The sequence below is a fragment of the Haemaphysalis longicornis genome, unplaced genomic scaffold, assembly GCF_048455015.1.
Source record: "Haemaphysalis longicornis isolate Haplotype H1 unplaced genomic scaffold, Haemaphysalis longicornis Haplotype H1 scaffold_1, whole genome shotgun sequence".
In the NCBI taxonomy this organism is placed as follows: Eukaryota; Metazoa; Arthropoda; class Arachnida; order Ixodida; family Ixodidae; genus Haemaphysalis; species Haemaphysalis longicornis.
The window spans coordinates 364,232,037-364,247,796 of NW_027526203.1; the positions used below are offsets into that span (position 1 = coordinate 364,232,037).

Sequence of the window (15,760 nt, forward strand, 5' to 3'; positions counted from 1 at the left end):
GTGCATGTTGCGCGGGACTGCATCCACCTGAATTTTGTCCCTGGTGTCGCCTCGTAGCTGCGTCTTGGTGCCCTGCTGTTCGTGGTAGTTGTAGCCTAGCTTGTCCAGGATTCTGCCTGCTTTGGTTATGGTTAGCCTCTCTAGCTGCGTGCCACCCGTTGGGCCTCGATGACTTCATCCAAGGTGTTGTGTACGCCCAGGCTTATGAGTCGCTCGGTACTCGTGGACTCGGGTAGTCCGATGGCCGTCTTATACGCCCCTCGGATGAGCGATTCCAACTTTTTCTTCTCATTGGTTTTCACTTGTGAATCGCCGCCATGTATGTTATGTGGCTCATGACGAGTGACTGCACTAGCCGTATGAGGTTCTCCTTGCGCAGCCCCCTCTTCTTATTTGAAACCCGTTTCATGAGCCGAATGGCGCTGGCCGCTTTGCCGGCGATCTTCGCCATTGTGCCCCAATTGTTGCCCTCCCCATTCTCCCTCACCTAATGAGCCCACCCATGCCCTTGCCTTCCTATACACCGTCGCACTGTTTCACCCATCCCATACATAGTCATCAATAACTGGTTCCTACTCCATACCTCTGAGGAGAATATCGGTCAGTGCGCATACATTTCCGCCTCCTTGAGCTGTGCATGAATCTATAGCCATTTTTCTTGCTTACATCCGCCCTACACGTTTACATAGCCAATTTTAGGCATCGACTCATTTTCTTTGCGTCACATATTTGCTTCCGCTAATTACCGCTTCGTCTAGCTGGCATTTTACTATTTCCGGTACTGAGTCTGCCTTCCTGAAAGCTTGGGACCCACCTCTTCACGAACGCCTCTTCGAACGCCTCTTCAATGCTTGCGCAGTATGCTCCAGGTCTAGATTAACCGCAGAAAAATGAATTACTTTACTTGACGTCCGAACGACCTTTGCTCCAACCCCAGCTCTTCCTTCGTAGTCCCATTCTCTTCGAAATTAGGTCATCCTGCAGAACACAATTTGCGGATCCTTTTAGTCAGACCTGACTTAACTTATACATTTCGCTATATCCTTCGTGATCACCCTCCCGCATCCTCTCCCGCATTAGCGACGCAATGGCTGGTGTTAACCCAGGGCACCACACAAACGTGTACTGGGACACGTTCGTCCTCCTCACCAGTGTCATTTCGTGGAGGCAGCAAAGTCTCCGCTATGTCGGTGTATACGGTGGTGTGAGTGATGGACGACTTGTTCATAACACTACAATTGTGCGCCATGCCAAGCGTCGCCGCCTTGCTGAATTTCGACGGTATGGGTCCATGTTGCGAGGAAGCGGCTTTCCATCCGTCAGGGGAATCCTCGCAGTCCATGGAGGGCGTGAGGAGGTTATGCCAACAGCCGGATTGGGTAATAATCCAAGCTCATCGAAGATGGAAAGTCCAGAATTAGTGCTGCTAAAATGGTCCTTCTGGGCTGAGAGAGCTTGCTCGGCTAATTCCAACAGCAAATACACCCCACCGTGTTCGTAGAGCTCACTTATGGTGGTGTATTTTGGCAACCCGGTAACAATCCGTATGGCCCCACGGTTAATCTCGAGTTGCTTGCGTTGCCCGCGGGTAAGAACATGATAATTATAGCCGTAGAGAATGCGCGAATAGCTCGTGATCTGTCGTGTCTCCTTTTCTTTCGTACCCCGACGGATATTAGCAACTCGGCGAATGAGATGCAGAAATGACTTGCACTGCGAGGTGACTTTCTTTACCGATGACGCGCTTTTGCCATCTTGATCAATGTATGCTTCGAGAACCCTGATGGAAGGTTTCCGTTGTATCGGTTGGCCTACCATGGAGAGGAAGAAGTAGTTGCGGATTGCCTCTGCCTTCACAAATGGGCCATTAATAATTAACACGTACTAAGCCTTTTCAAGAAGGCAAGCGTTGCAGGGGGCGGCAGAAAGTTAGATGGGCAGATGAGATCAAGAAGTTTGCGGGGATAAATTGGTCACAGTTGGCACAGGACCGAGGTAATTGGAGAATAATGGGAGAGGCCTTTGCCCTGCAGTGGGCGTAGATAGGCTGATGATGGTGATGATGATGATGATGATGTTGATGATGAAGCCTTTTCAACAGGCACAGTAATTTTCATTCTGTGAAGATAACTTTTAATAAGATCAAGGCCAAGCTGTAATGTGTGCTCCTGTTCTCCCGGTGCTCCAGTCGTAGACCAAATGGTGATGCCATCAGCGTATATGGCAAACTGTAACGACTGATTTTTTTCTAACAAGGGCGGGGGCGTGCCATTGCGAGATTGAAGAGAGTGGATGAGAGGACTGCACCCTGAGGTACTCCAATCCTGTTTGGGCAGATAGCCCGATCTAATCTCCCTGCACTTTGTAGGTTCGATTGTACAGGGAAGTTTTAATGAATGTGAGCATATGACCACGTACTCCAGCAACTTCCCCACTTTCTATTACAGCTCTGTGTGGGACGAAGTTGTCAGCATTACGGACATCCACCGCCACCACAGTCCATGTCTGTACGGCTGAGTAAGCACTGAGGACCTGGTGATGCAGCATTAGGAGAATATCTTGCGTGCTTAGAATATCTTAGGAGAATATCTTGCGACGGAAGCCTATTTGATGTGAGTGGAACCTAGAATTTTGCTCAAGCTGCCAATTGAGTCACTCAAGAACCACGCGTTCAACCAGTTTACAGGGATGCTCGTGAGGGATATGGGCCTGAGGCTGGCAAGGTCATTTGATGGTTTTCCCGGAATTGGAATGTTGGAATGTTTCTAAAACCCATCAGTTAAGTACGCTGTCAATTTTTCTCATGACCGCTGGTCTGATGCTCCATCGACTCGGCTACAGCGAATTGATACATCTGAAACACTCCGAAGTAGCGGTAGCTTGTAAAACTCAGGCTGAATGGCGCCAGCCTCAGCCACCGCGACCGAAAAGCGAAGTAAATCGACGCGGCGCCCTTGTTCCCTGTCCGTGCAGCAGTGTGACACACCTGGAAACTATAGGATATACAGTCGAATAAAGTAACTGAAACTAAATTTTAAGTATTGGCGATTGCCAATTTTGCAATATTATTAAATGCTTATAAATAATCCGCAGAAATAGTAAGCAAACGAAACGAATAAGTCTAAAATTACGAACGAAATATGAAAGACCAAATGAAAAGGGTACATTCTCGCAATGTGAGGGGGTTCTTTGCGCCCGAAAGATTGCCACCCAGACGCCACGAATTACTCATCCAACAATAGCATGAGAGGCAATAAACAGTGCGTTTGCTGACCCCTCTATCAGCCAAGCGCATGCGTTATGGGCGTCAGAGCTGATTAAATAGTTAATACACCTAGTTAATTAATACCCCTAGTTAATACCCCTAGAATAGGAGGAACCACTTTCCGTAAAGCGTTTGAACATATAAACCTTTCTTAATGGCCCAGCCCTACGTGCGTACATTTAGACCTGCTTTGGTTGTTTAGCTTACTCTAGCGCAGCAAAACCAGGGGTATCTACGCCACCGTTCCCTGCACTCGTCACGTTTACAATTATAATTGGTGCCCCCCATTAATCGGTTCCAGTGCTACGGAAAGGTCAATCAGCGTATTCTTTCTGGTACTTCATGAACCTTTCGACCTGCTGTAGAAGTCGCCATCTAACTCACAAATAGGTTTCCCAGTCACGATAATGTTTACTGCACTACTTGAAACTTCTGATTTCTTTTGCAGTGGTTCTTTTTCTTGGCCCAAAACTTTGAGGAAATGCGACTGTGCAGGACACAAAAGCATTACGCCTTATCATGTTGGTTCCCTCTCCTGCTATAGTTGATAGACGCGAACAACATAGACAACATACGATTGCGTATTATTATCATAAACAGTGACGTTGCCATGGGCACGAACACTGTGAAATCAGCGGCAATGAGGCCTTGGTGGCGAATGTGACATGACAGCTTGGTCACGCAACTTTATTGTCTGACGCAGAGATCAGAGGTGTGTCTTGCGCAGAGGTTACATTACTCAGAGATCAGATGTGTGTGTGTGCATGCTAGTGGCTTGGACGCCACACAGGAATGCGGCGTAGAGCGAGATCACTAGCACGACTGCAGAAAGGGCACGCTAAGAGGCATCAATGTCTGTCCCCGCGAAAGCACCAGTGGCTCCTGCGTGATCACGTGGTGTATCTTGAAGGGGGAGTAGCCGCCATCAGCGGGTGTTGAGCCGAGGAAATCGAGCCACTTTTGCGGCGTGCAGCCAAGCACGCGTCCGCCGCACATGAGTGTCATAAGCTTGATGCCCAACACAACACTGCGCACATCTTTGCACGAGTCGTACACCGCTTGGGTGTACTCTGGTCGCAGGGCGTACACCATTGCTACGACGTGCGGGTTTGGGGTGCCCGCCGTGGCGTTGACTGCCAGGAAGCGGGACTGCTCGGGCGAGCAAGTCATGCGGCAGAGCAGGTCCTTGAAGTTGAGCATGCAGCCGCGGCACTTGGCCATTCCGAGCCGCGCTGGCTGCTCCAGTTCTCGGGCCAAGTCCTGTACCTGGGAGATGTCGCAGCACACGGCCCGGTTGCTCTTCACATCGGCGGCCAGCTGCGGGCAGACTTCGGCGAAGACCCGCCACGAGGAGTCGTCCAGGGCCACGGGTCGCTGTCGAACGGCGCAGGGAATGGCCTTGTCTGTGTCTTCGTCATCCGCGCAGTGGCCCCGGAAGACGCATTGCGCTGCTACGCCGTGGACAGCGCTGCACAGGGCGACTAACGTGAGCGCGATCCGGACTGTGGCGGTCATGGCTCCCGTCTGGCAGGGTGGCTCACGTGCCAACGTCTCGGACGGGTTCCGCCGCGCACTGGTCCCGTGGGTGTCTCGAAGGGCGGCTTTATCGAGGCTGCGCTCGCTCTTCTTCGGGCCGACTGGCTCCGCTGTGGACCTAATAATAGAAAAGGCACATAAGCCGCCTCGCGACAATCGAGGGCGAGGGCTGGGAAACAAGGGGAACAAACTAAGGAGGAAACGAATTCAAACTGGCCCGGATGGTGCACGCGCCTCCGAAAAACAGTTGGGTGCAGGGGCGAGTCTCGATAAAAATTATCGCATGATAACGACAGACTTTGCGCTTGCAGGATGAGCAGACTTTGGAGCGCGTGCGGTGGCCGCTACGAACGGGTGTGGCGCTCCTTGCCGTAGCGAAAGAAAAAGCAGCCTCACCGTTTGAATAACAACGCGCCAGCGAGCGCACCTCGCGAGCGGCGCCAAGAGAGGAAAAACAATGGACGCGCGCATCCAGCGGTGCAAAAAGTTGGACGCGCTTGCCTTGTTGTTGTTGTCCTTGGGGACGACGGATAAATACGGGCTGCGACTCGCGCTGTCGCCCCGATTTCTCGCCGGAGTCCAAACACAACAATATCAGTGTGTGCCACGGGAAAGTTTCGTCGCCGCTCGCAAACCAAACAGAGAGTCGTCCGGGGGCGGCTGATGCCGCTCTTGCTGCCGCCACCTCCAGGCAGGATTGGAGCTGCAACCCGGGACGTGAGCGGAGACCGTGGCTGCAGTGTCTCCCTCCCCCGCGGAATGCAAAAGAGGCCCGTATTTTCTCTTCCACTTGCGCCGCTGCGTTTTGTTGCTGTCGAAGGGCGCTGCCTTGGGAAGCGGCGCTCGTCGCCTCGGGCTGCTGTTGTTAATCAGAATGATCTCCGGGCGTTCTCTAGACAAACACGCCGCCGCCTACCTGAGCCCGGGCGCGCTGACGAGACGCGCACCTGGCTCCCGCGGCCGTGTTTGCCGGCCGGCTTCTTCCACGCGGCCGCCGCCTTTCCCTTTATCGCCGGCCTCGTGCACTGCGGCCACGTTCTGCCGAACCACGCGCTACCGCACAGGCAAGTGCCAGCTTGCAAAATAACGGCTTAAGCTAGCATCATTGTTTCTCTACCAAGAATTCGTCAAAGTAATATAAATTTTCGCGCCTCCTCTGCTTGCTTTCCCGCGACCCGGGCCGAAACGCGATGCATGCGTGTGTGGGACGTTCCTGCCTTCCCTGTGCATGACCCGACAGTGGGCATCCTCTGGCAGACGTTTTTGCGCTGCGACTCCGCCTCGCTTCTGCTCGCTTTCTCCCGTTCAGGCCGCGCCGATCGACCGTCCGCCCGTTGGGCCATTGCGCTACATACACATGCGCGGCTTCCATGCAGGTTGTCTCTCTTTGCGGTTCTCTAAACAAGCAAAACAGCGGGAAAGTTACACTGTAAAAAATTTTTGCTCTAAAAAACAGAAATTTTCTGGCAGCTGTCCTGCCAGAAATTTTCTGTAAAGTTGTGTTTTCTGTTTTTAATGTTTCTGTTATTTTACAAGCATTTTCTGTTTCTCACTACAGAGAATTTATGTCAATTCCCTGTTTTCGGTTTTTCATGTTTCTGTTATTTTACAAGCATTTTCTGTTTCCACTACAGAAAATTTATGTCAATTCCCTGTTTTCTGTTTTTAGTTTTCTGCTTTTTTATACTTTTTCTGTTTTTTAAGGTTGTGTTTTCCTCCACAGAAAATCTGTGAACCTTCTATTTTTCACTGGCACCTTTTTTATAGACTATTTGTGTTGCGCATACATCGTTTTTTCTTACGAAAATTATAATAATGTACGGTTTCACGTTTCTGATTAAATTGTTTTGCTCATTTAACAAGTAAGGTTAAATTGTTTTGCTATGACTTATTTTGACATCAATCTCTGGCAAAATAAGTCAAAGCAAAAGAATTCAGCACCTTGACACAATTTCGGTTATGGTCCTTCATAAAATACATTTCCTGTTACTTTTTCACATCTTGGAAGTACTGCAGTTGATTTCGCGGCTTTATGCTTCATGGGTGAGAATAATCATACCTTGAAAATAAAATATCACCCTGTATCATATTGTTTGAAACTGCCAACACAATTACTGGTGTACAGTACACAGCATAAAGTGACCACTCAGGCACACAAGAAAGCAGGGTTAAAGTATCATTGACATTATTTATTTTTTCTGATAAAATTTAAGGCTGTTGCTACCAAGAATTAACCCAGTTACGAACAACGTATCAAAAATTTCAAACATAAGGATCTATGAGTATGAAAACAAAAACACAATTCATGATATTGTGGCAGAGTTAACAAAAGGAGACTTTCCGTGACAGAGGTGGTTTTAGACTAGGAATATCACCTTTTCTTCAACTTTCAGAAATGCCCACAAACACGCCACTGAGGCAAAACGAACTATTTACAGAACTTAATCAGTGACGTTAAACTGACAACACTTTTTCTACAGTGACATTAAGCTACAAAATGTTCACATCTCGTATTACTACAGTACAATACTACTACGGTGAGAGCTCCGATAGGACTAGGGACACATTTTCCTCTACTTCAAAAAAAAAAAAAGAACATCAATAAAATGAAACCCGACATTTTTGCCGCTTTCTGGAAGCAGAAAGATGCAACATAACGCAAATGGCACGGTAATGAAAAATGAGGGAGGAAGTGTTGTGAGACTGGGAACATAACATCTTTTCCACATTAATGAAATCACAAAAAAGCAGAGAACATATAAATGTCAATTCATACAATAGCAAAGTAACCAAGGATGCGGCACGTTTGGTGCAAGGCGCGTCCATCAGAGACATCTTCATTGCTGCCCAGGGAAATTGGAGAGCCTAGTAGATTTCGTGGTCTTCCACCACAGTGATCAGGGATGCGACATTTGGAAACAGGAAATGCTGCTTTTGCTTTGACTTCTCCTTCTTTGCTCCCATGTCAGGGTTGATGGCTGCAATAACCCTGCAACAAGAACAGCATACGTTCCGCATATAAAATACATGTGCACCAACATAACAACATCGTTTGCAGGGTTTTATGTATGGTATCATGCTGTAATAATAGCTGCCAGTTTTTTTTTTTTTAAATCAAGTGTTAAGCTAGACTCAGGTGTTTGATAACTGCATTCCGTTTTCTTGTGCTACTGAGGCGATCCAAACGTACCACCTGAGCAAATGCAAGAAATATATATAGCAGACTACCAACATTGCAAGGGGTGAATAAATACAGTTCACTCTATTTCTTCACTACCCGCTTCACTGTACACAGCGGGAGCAGTCAACCTCGATTTTTTTCCAAACGGCCAAACTGCTCCCGCTCGCTGAGTAGCCAGTTAGTGTTAATTATTAATCACTACTAATATTTGCAGATTATCCTACGTAGCTCTATCAAATCCATGGTTACATCAGCCTTGGCTTCAGCCTAAGCGGCAGCGGTTTGGCCGGCTGAACAAAAATTAAGACCGACCGCCCTCACGGAGTGAATGGACCTTTGTCCAGTACCGGCCCTCCAGGCGGCCGCCACGGCGAATCAAACTGGCTATAAGGCACGTCCCCAAAAATGTTTGGCTTTCGGGGAACCCCTGCGCGAAATATCCTGGTCCTGCACTCCCTCCCACACCCAGCTGTCACCAGTGCCTCTCACATTAATGCCACGGTAGCAGGCGCACGCTCGCGTGACTAATCTGCAGTGGCCGAAGCACCCCCTTTCCTTTAATTTTTTTCATTTTCCTTGCTCCCTCACAGGTAGCCAAGTGCTGGTAGAGTGGTCAGCCTCAAACATTTTTTCCCTTTTTTTGAAAGCCTTTTTTGTATGCATGTACGAACTCACTGCGAACTTCCCGGAAAGAGAAAATAAAAACGTGCAGCCCTAAGAAGCATAGCCGCTCTCCAAGCAGCAAGCTGAGGCAGCGCCCTTTTGTTTATTTCACCCGAGGCAACTGCCAATAATGGTGGACCGGCAGCCCGCGCATGTGCAGATTGCCACTGGAAAAAGGTCCAATGGAACTTTTTCCAGTAGCGATCTGTTCATACGGGGCGTGAAGTATATCTACAGCTGTAAGCCACGGCCACATGAAGAAAAAAAGAAAGAGGAAAGCTCGGGAGGACTCGAACCCGTAATTATAACATCCGTAAGCAGAGACGTAACCTTCACACTAAACTCCACGACGGAAAACGGCATCTGATGCGCCGAATTTCATTTCGTCTGTACAGAACTTTTAGCAACCCACGCTAGACAATGCCTATGTATATAACCACAGACAACGCGCGAGGTGGTGTTGATTCGTGGTCATCAGCAGGTAAATAGAGAGGAAACGGAGAGTACGGCGGCCGCGTCTGCGTACAACATTCATAAAAAACAAAAACGAAAGCAAAAAGAAACTCATATTAAGGTGAGCGTCACTACATAGGCACAGCACAACGCTCTTGTCCCACGAGGCGACTTATCGTTACGGTACGGGGTGGCACTTCGTAACAATCTATTTCCATCCAACAAGCCAACAAACAACAGTGCAGGCACGAAAAAGAGAGGCATAAATAGGAACTAGGCGCCGCCTCCACACGACATAGTTAAAATCATAGTTAAAATTTAGTACTCACCCTGGGAAGATGAAAAATTGAAGAAAGAAGCCCGCCGCTGTATCGTTATGCTGCTACCTACAGGGCGGCCATTTGCAAAGGGCCGCATTTCAAAATTGCAGGAGCGCAACAAAATGACGTCGGCCGGGCGCTGTTTGATGATTAATAAAATTCTCGTGAAACGTTAAAAAAAGTATTCATGTTTTATTCTATTTTATGCAAATTAATAGTACAATATTTTCACGATTTCAAGCCTGTTATTGGTCAAGATGAGGAAATAACAGAAAATTTGTGTTTTTTCTGCTAACAGGTTTCTGTTTACAAACCATAACAGAAAACTTCTGTACGGCAACAGACATTGTATGTGAAAACTCTGTAAATTTACAGAAATTTTTTACAGTGTACGCTCGAACTGAGCCGGCTATTCCATGCAACGCCGTCACCCTTACCAGAGCCAACGTGTAACACGGCCCTAACCCACGAGAAAATGTTATAAAACGTCCACCCCCCACGGAGTTCACAAACGCAATTTACAGCACTAGTAGAAACACAACCCTACAAACACGGCATCTACACACCTGAGAGAACTCACAACGTACGCAGAAAAAAAAAAAGCCAGTGCATGATGCAATGGCATGGGAAGAGGAAGAGAGCGGTGAAACATTGTCCCCCTCCTAAACTTCCACACACCAATGCAGACGCGTATTATTCTGAACGTGAAAAGGGTGGCGTCCACTCGCGCCAGTGCGTTGGACAAGCATTTCACAGCGGCGTTGTATACAACTAGGATACCGTAGAATTGTCGTGTTCTTGTACAAAAACTTGCCAGGCTCCACAAGTCACTGAAATGTGAGGCGTTTGACAGCACGAGGTGTTCCATAGCGCGCGCCTTAACTCGATGGTAAATAAAAGTAGCCGTCAACGTCAGCATACCGCAGATGAAGTCATGGAGTGGAGAAATGCAGCTAAGCGAGCGAACAGACAGGCAGCGAAGTCTACCGTCACCGCCGTCAACTCCACCGATACATGGCGACCGGAACGAGCCGCGGCGCAACGCTTAGGCGACAGATCGAAGCCATTCGAAAACGCAGGCGGAAGCAAAGAGTCCCAGACGTTAACTGGGACATTAGTGCTTTCGCATTCAGAACCCTTAAAAAGTGCTTAGGTCTCCTCGGACTGTTCTCAAAGCAGGGATCAGTTGCGACGACACCACCCGTGTAATTGATTGATGGTGGGGTTTAACGCGGCGTAGCTACAGGTGAGCTATAAGGCGCGCCGTAGCGGAGAGCTCCGCATTAATTTTGACCACTTGGGGAGCTTTGACGTGCGCCGAAATATCGGCACGCGGGCATTCGTAGTCGTTGATTTCATTGCGGATGCGGCGGGACCGAAGAGGGAGCTGTTTACACGTTTCATATTGGAAACGAAATTTGGCTCGCGTTCCACACCACTCCGGCCGGGCAACCGACCACCCCGCAGCGCACGTATATCGACACGACATTAGAGAGTTTTAGCAGTCTGTCTGTTCCGTCGGTTACGTAGTTACCGTGTTTACCGGGACCCGACTGCGCCTGCGCGCGCGGAAGGGTGAGGAGGCGCACCCCACCGTGACGAATGCACGGGCATGGCGAGGGCCGGCATGCGGAACTAACCCCCCCTACCGCGACGAATGCCCAAGTGCCCAGACGGGTCCCGGTCAGTACGGTAACTACGGACAAAACGGAGTATACGGAGTGCTAGAACTCTATTATCCAGGAATGTGTGTGCGCGAGTACTCCTACCAGTGCATACAAAGCGGCAACAAAGTCATTGTGACCGTCCTTACTAAGTGGCAATGAGTTCACAGCCCCGTTGGTCATCCACCTTTACAGAGCGGAACAGCCTTAAATTTTTGAAAAGAAATTGTTCACGTATATGCTTGCTTCGTTCGAAATGATGTAGCAAGAAGATAGCGTTTCGGCCGCCTCTGCCACGTAATGCCGCTTCGTACCCCCTCTCCTCCCCCCTCCCCCTAAACCTCTCCCGCTCCACTCTTCTTACCCCGCACCCCTTGCCCTTCCCCCCTCAAGCTCCCTCCTCCTCCCCAGGTTCCTTGATCAATCTGTATATCACATGACCCACCGGAGGCCTTCAGTAATTTGTGGGTCTCGGGTTACTGGTCAGTGAACCATGGTTCACCCTGGGGCGGCTCACTAATTGGTCACCACTGGTGACTAACCAAGGACCCACCAATTGTTATGGAGTCAGTGACAGACCAGCGAGCACCAGCAACATTTCTGGCTGATTGGGCTGACAGACAGACATAACTCAAACAAATTGTGGACGCTAAAGAGACCATCATCTTAGGTAAAATTAAATAAAAGGGGCACTCGTTGGCACAGTTGAACAGATCGCAAGGTCTTTGGTCCAGTAATAACACGGTATGTATCTGAGAATTGATACAAGCAAACAAAATAAGAAAGAATGATGCGCTAAAACATTAATTGCAACATCCAGGATTCGTATTACTTCTTAACCCTAATACGTCAGCTAACCGCAGGTTCCGTTGCCAGAGAAGGTCATATGACCCAATAAAGCTGCGCAGTAGATAAAATGATATAAAAAGTCCGAACCTTACTCTGTCAACACGTGCAGTACTGTTATCAAACGGACATCGTGTTTGCTAGCTTTTGTTGCCTTACCTAGAGATTTACTGACAAACATCACGGGCATGCTCAGCAATAAACACTTGCTATCCGCGCCTGTCTGGTCTCGTCCTTGTAGTTTGTTTATTCTTGTTACATTTTATTCATCATGTACTATGTGGCGATGCAGCTCAATAGTACACGTTGTAGCGTTTCCAGTGAAACTGAAGAGCACCAACAGTCCTCGTACAAAACGGCGACCTCAAGCACTATTGGTCGATCAAGATATTCACATTTACAGCGAAGGTTTAGTGTCCTCACTGATGCCGTTGTACGCCAATACGCCCTGCAGGAAAGCCAACTCTCTCGGACGATGATGATGAACGATCGTGGGTGAAGTGAAGTAAAAACGAATCACGCACCCCTTCGCGTAACGACGACAATGTTTGAACGCGAAGCATTGTCATGATGCATTCTTTAATTGGCCAATCTCACACTGCGAGTATGTGCTCATCGGGAGGTACGCACCACGTTTCTAGAACACCCACAGAAACTCTCCGGTGTGCACTCCGTATATGCGTAACTTTTGGGTTTGGGGTCCACGACGCGAATCGGTACCTGCTGCTTGGCGTTCGCTTCGAACATGTCGAAGTGGAGTAATCGGGTAGACGCCGGCGTCATAACCGGGAGACCCAGGTTCGATTCCGGCCATTCTGCTATGCCGTAGGGCAAGCTCTCGCAATTAAAAAAAAAAAAATTCCGGCCACAGGAACCGTTTTTTTTTCTTTCACTTCACCCACGATCACTCATCTTCATCGTCAGAGCAAGCTATATTTCCTGCAGGGCGTATTGGCGTACAACGGCATCACTTCGCTTTGAAATGCTTCCCGTGGCCGGAATCGAACCTGATTGATTGATTGTAGGATTTAATGCGCCGACGCAACGCAGGCGATGAGGCGCGCTGTAGTGGAGGGCTCCGGATTAATTTTGACCACCTGGGTATCTTTAACGTGCGCCTAAATCTCGTACACACGGGCGTTTTTGCTTTTCGCCTCCATCAGAAAAGCGGCCGCCGTGGTTGGGGAATCGAACCCGCGACCTCGTGCTCAGCAACGCAACGCCTTGACCAGGAATCGAACCTGGGTCTCTCACGTTATGAAGCCGGTGCATATCCGATTGCTCCGTTTCGACATGATCAAAGCGGTTTGGAAAACTCAGACCACATCCAAGGAATCCGTCGCGAGAGGAATTGCGTTGCTCTGCGTGCCGTAAGGCTGTTAGCCACAAGATGTTGGGCCCAACTTTCCCTTTTGAGGTTTAGGACGTTAGGCCCCACGTCACATCTTGGGGTTTAACACCTCAAACCGGCAACCTCCCAAAAAATTGCTCGCTGAGTGCCAAGCAGCATGTACCGATTCGCGCCGTACACCCCAAACCCAAAAGTTAGGCGTACGGAGTGCATACCCGAGAGTTGCTGTGGGTATTCTAGAAGAGTGGTGGGTACCTTCAGAGTAGCACATACTCGCAGTGTGGCATTGGCCAACCAAAGAAACCGTCCCGATAAAGCCTCGCGCTCGACTATCGTCGTCGTGGGACGGAAGGGTGCATGATTTAAACAAGTTTAACGATATAGCGAACGGATAGGTTCCCAGTCGACCCATTAACCAGCCCTTGGCATCGTCGATCTCCTGCGGTAGCCCATAGGCACACAGCCAGCTGAGACATGTCGGGCAATCAAGGTGCAGGGCGAGAGCCTGAGAGGTGACCCACGGCAATGGGCGTAGCAGGCTGCTGCTGAACTCGCCTGCCGACCGCCTGGGGCTGATTCGCCCAAAGTCGGCGGGCCTTGAGCGCTTCCCCGCCCGGCCGATCATGCGCGTGCTTTACCGGGGTCATCAAGCACGTTGGCGGCCCGCCGAGAAAATAAGAACGCAGAGAAGGAAAGAAAGGGAAACGAAGACGAGGCGTTAAGCGATCTTCCTATGCAGAACTTGCGCGACGGGTTGACGCCCAAGGCTTGGCTTCCAGCCTGGCGATCGTTTTGCTTTCTTGCCCCTTCCACCCCCCGTGCCCCCCCCCCCCTCTCTCTCTCTCTCTCTCTCTCTCTCTCTCTCTCTCTCTCTCTCTCTCTCTCTCTCTCTCTCTCTCTCTCTCTGTTGCTAACCAGAGTGTCTCGCTTGGCTTCCACACTTTCTTCGCTGCCTTTGGGACACCTCTTCCATGGTTGTAGCTTTCTGAAACCTAACCAGCTCGACGCGAGAGTGAAGGTACAGTCGGGATCAATTTGAAGGGGATCGCTTGGGTGGCAAAGAAACAAGCAGCAGCGCCGTGTTACGAATTGTATCAGAGTTGTATCATGCATGAGACAACGAGGGGAAGAAGGCGCTGCTACCTTTATCGCCAAAGTTCTGAAAACGGCCGCCGTGTAGGTTGAAAGGCCCGTCGATAGATGCTCCCGCGATAACCTTCAAATTGATCCCGACTTACTTATAGAATCGCCGGAATGGTACTTCAGGCTAGTCGGCGCTGTATAGTTTTAACAAGAAAAAAAAATTCCGGGCCATCTTCACTAACGGAAAACCTAGTGAGGGGCGAAGCATGCAGTGTATAAGTGTATTCTTGACGCCTTGGCGTTTTCGCTAACGGAGATGAAACCGTTGGGGGGTACAGGTATACAGCTTTGCTGCAAAAGTCTCTTGTCTTTGAAGCACGAAGCTCTCTAGAGCGGGGCGTAAACGAGTGTCCCGGTGTTTTTTTAGTACGCGTTACGAAGCGCTCCGCAGTGCGATGCGTAAACGAGTTTCCCGGTGTTTTAGCATCGTGACTACATGAGACGAATTACGATTACGACGACGACGACAGGAGACGCCAACAGCCCCAGCCCCTAAGGGGTTCACCCTTAGAACCGAAGTAATGTACTAGTTAGCGGCTATAGTGCGGCAGACATTATGGCGAGATTGAAAAAAGCACACATTAGGGAGACACAACGCCTCTTTTGTGAACCCATTTCGCTGTATTTGTTCTGTGTGCCACTGGTTTAAAAGTAGCGATAGGTGCCGCGCCTTCTACGTGTGGTACGGGTGATCCTGACAAGAGCGTCGTTGGAAGAATGCCGCCACTGTGCGATGAAGACGTGCAGCCGATTCGTAGCAAACCTTTCGTAGCAAACCTTTAGTCAGTGCACGTCTCATCACTCCATGCAAAGCGAGGGAAACTAATGGTGACGCATTACTGCTGCATGACTCCCTTTGATCAGCTTTACAATTTTCATTCATCTATGTTTTCAATGTTTTTGTAGCCTTCATGGTTGATTGCTAGTATTGAGATGAGACGTACTTGGAAGTGTGTACTTCGACTCTACTAGATGTGATCAATGACACTGCCATGTCGAGTTGTTGGCACTGCTTCTCTTGTTTTCAGTTGTTCATTAAAGACCTAATTCAGGCGCCGCTACTCCTGATGTCCGTCGTTGGCGACGCCCGGCACCTCACGACGCCGTTTCTGCCGAAGGGCACCATACGTGGGTTCAGCTCCCTGCTGCAGAGGTGATCTAGGCCGAGCACAGAGTGCGCATGCGTTCTGTGCCCCCTATGAAAATGTGCAGTGCTGCGTGCTTTCGCTCCAGCGTGCTTGCACGGCTGTGCTTTAGCTCGTTCCTTTGTTACGAAGCTAGACAGACGCGATAGGTTTATCCAAGGAATGCTTCGCATTGATAATACTGCCTTTAACA

General features: G+C 49.4%; 1 protein-coding gene across 3 annotated transcripts in view; it reads right to left on the reverse strand.

Moving 5' to 3' along the window:
• Positions 1-3,917: 3,917 nt before the first annotated feature.
• Positions 3,918-15,760, reverse strand: part of LOC144155034 (NPC intracellular cholesterol transporter 1-like) — a 20,441-nt gene continuing 8,598 nt past the window's right edge. Inside the window, exons 1-2 of one of the 3 annotated variants that reach the window (XM_077686240.1) lie at positions 5,303-5,602; positions 3,918-4,919 (exon numbers count right to left, since the gene is read on the reverse strand). In XM_077686240.1, the coding sequence (XP_077542366.1) occupies positions 4,079-4,780 (702 nt within the window). In that variant the 5' untranslated portion in view covers positions 4,781-4,919; positions 5,303-5,602 and the 3' untranslated portion in view covers positions 3,918-4,078. Of the gene's footprint in view, positions 4,920-5,018; positions 5,038-5,302; positions 5,603-15,760 lie in introns of those variants that run through there. The other 2 variants (XM_077686241.1, XM_077686239.1) reach the window with 2 other exon arrangements.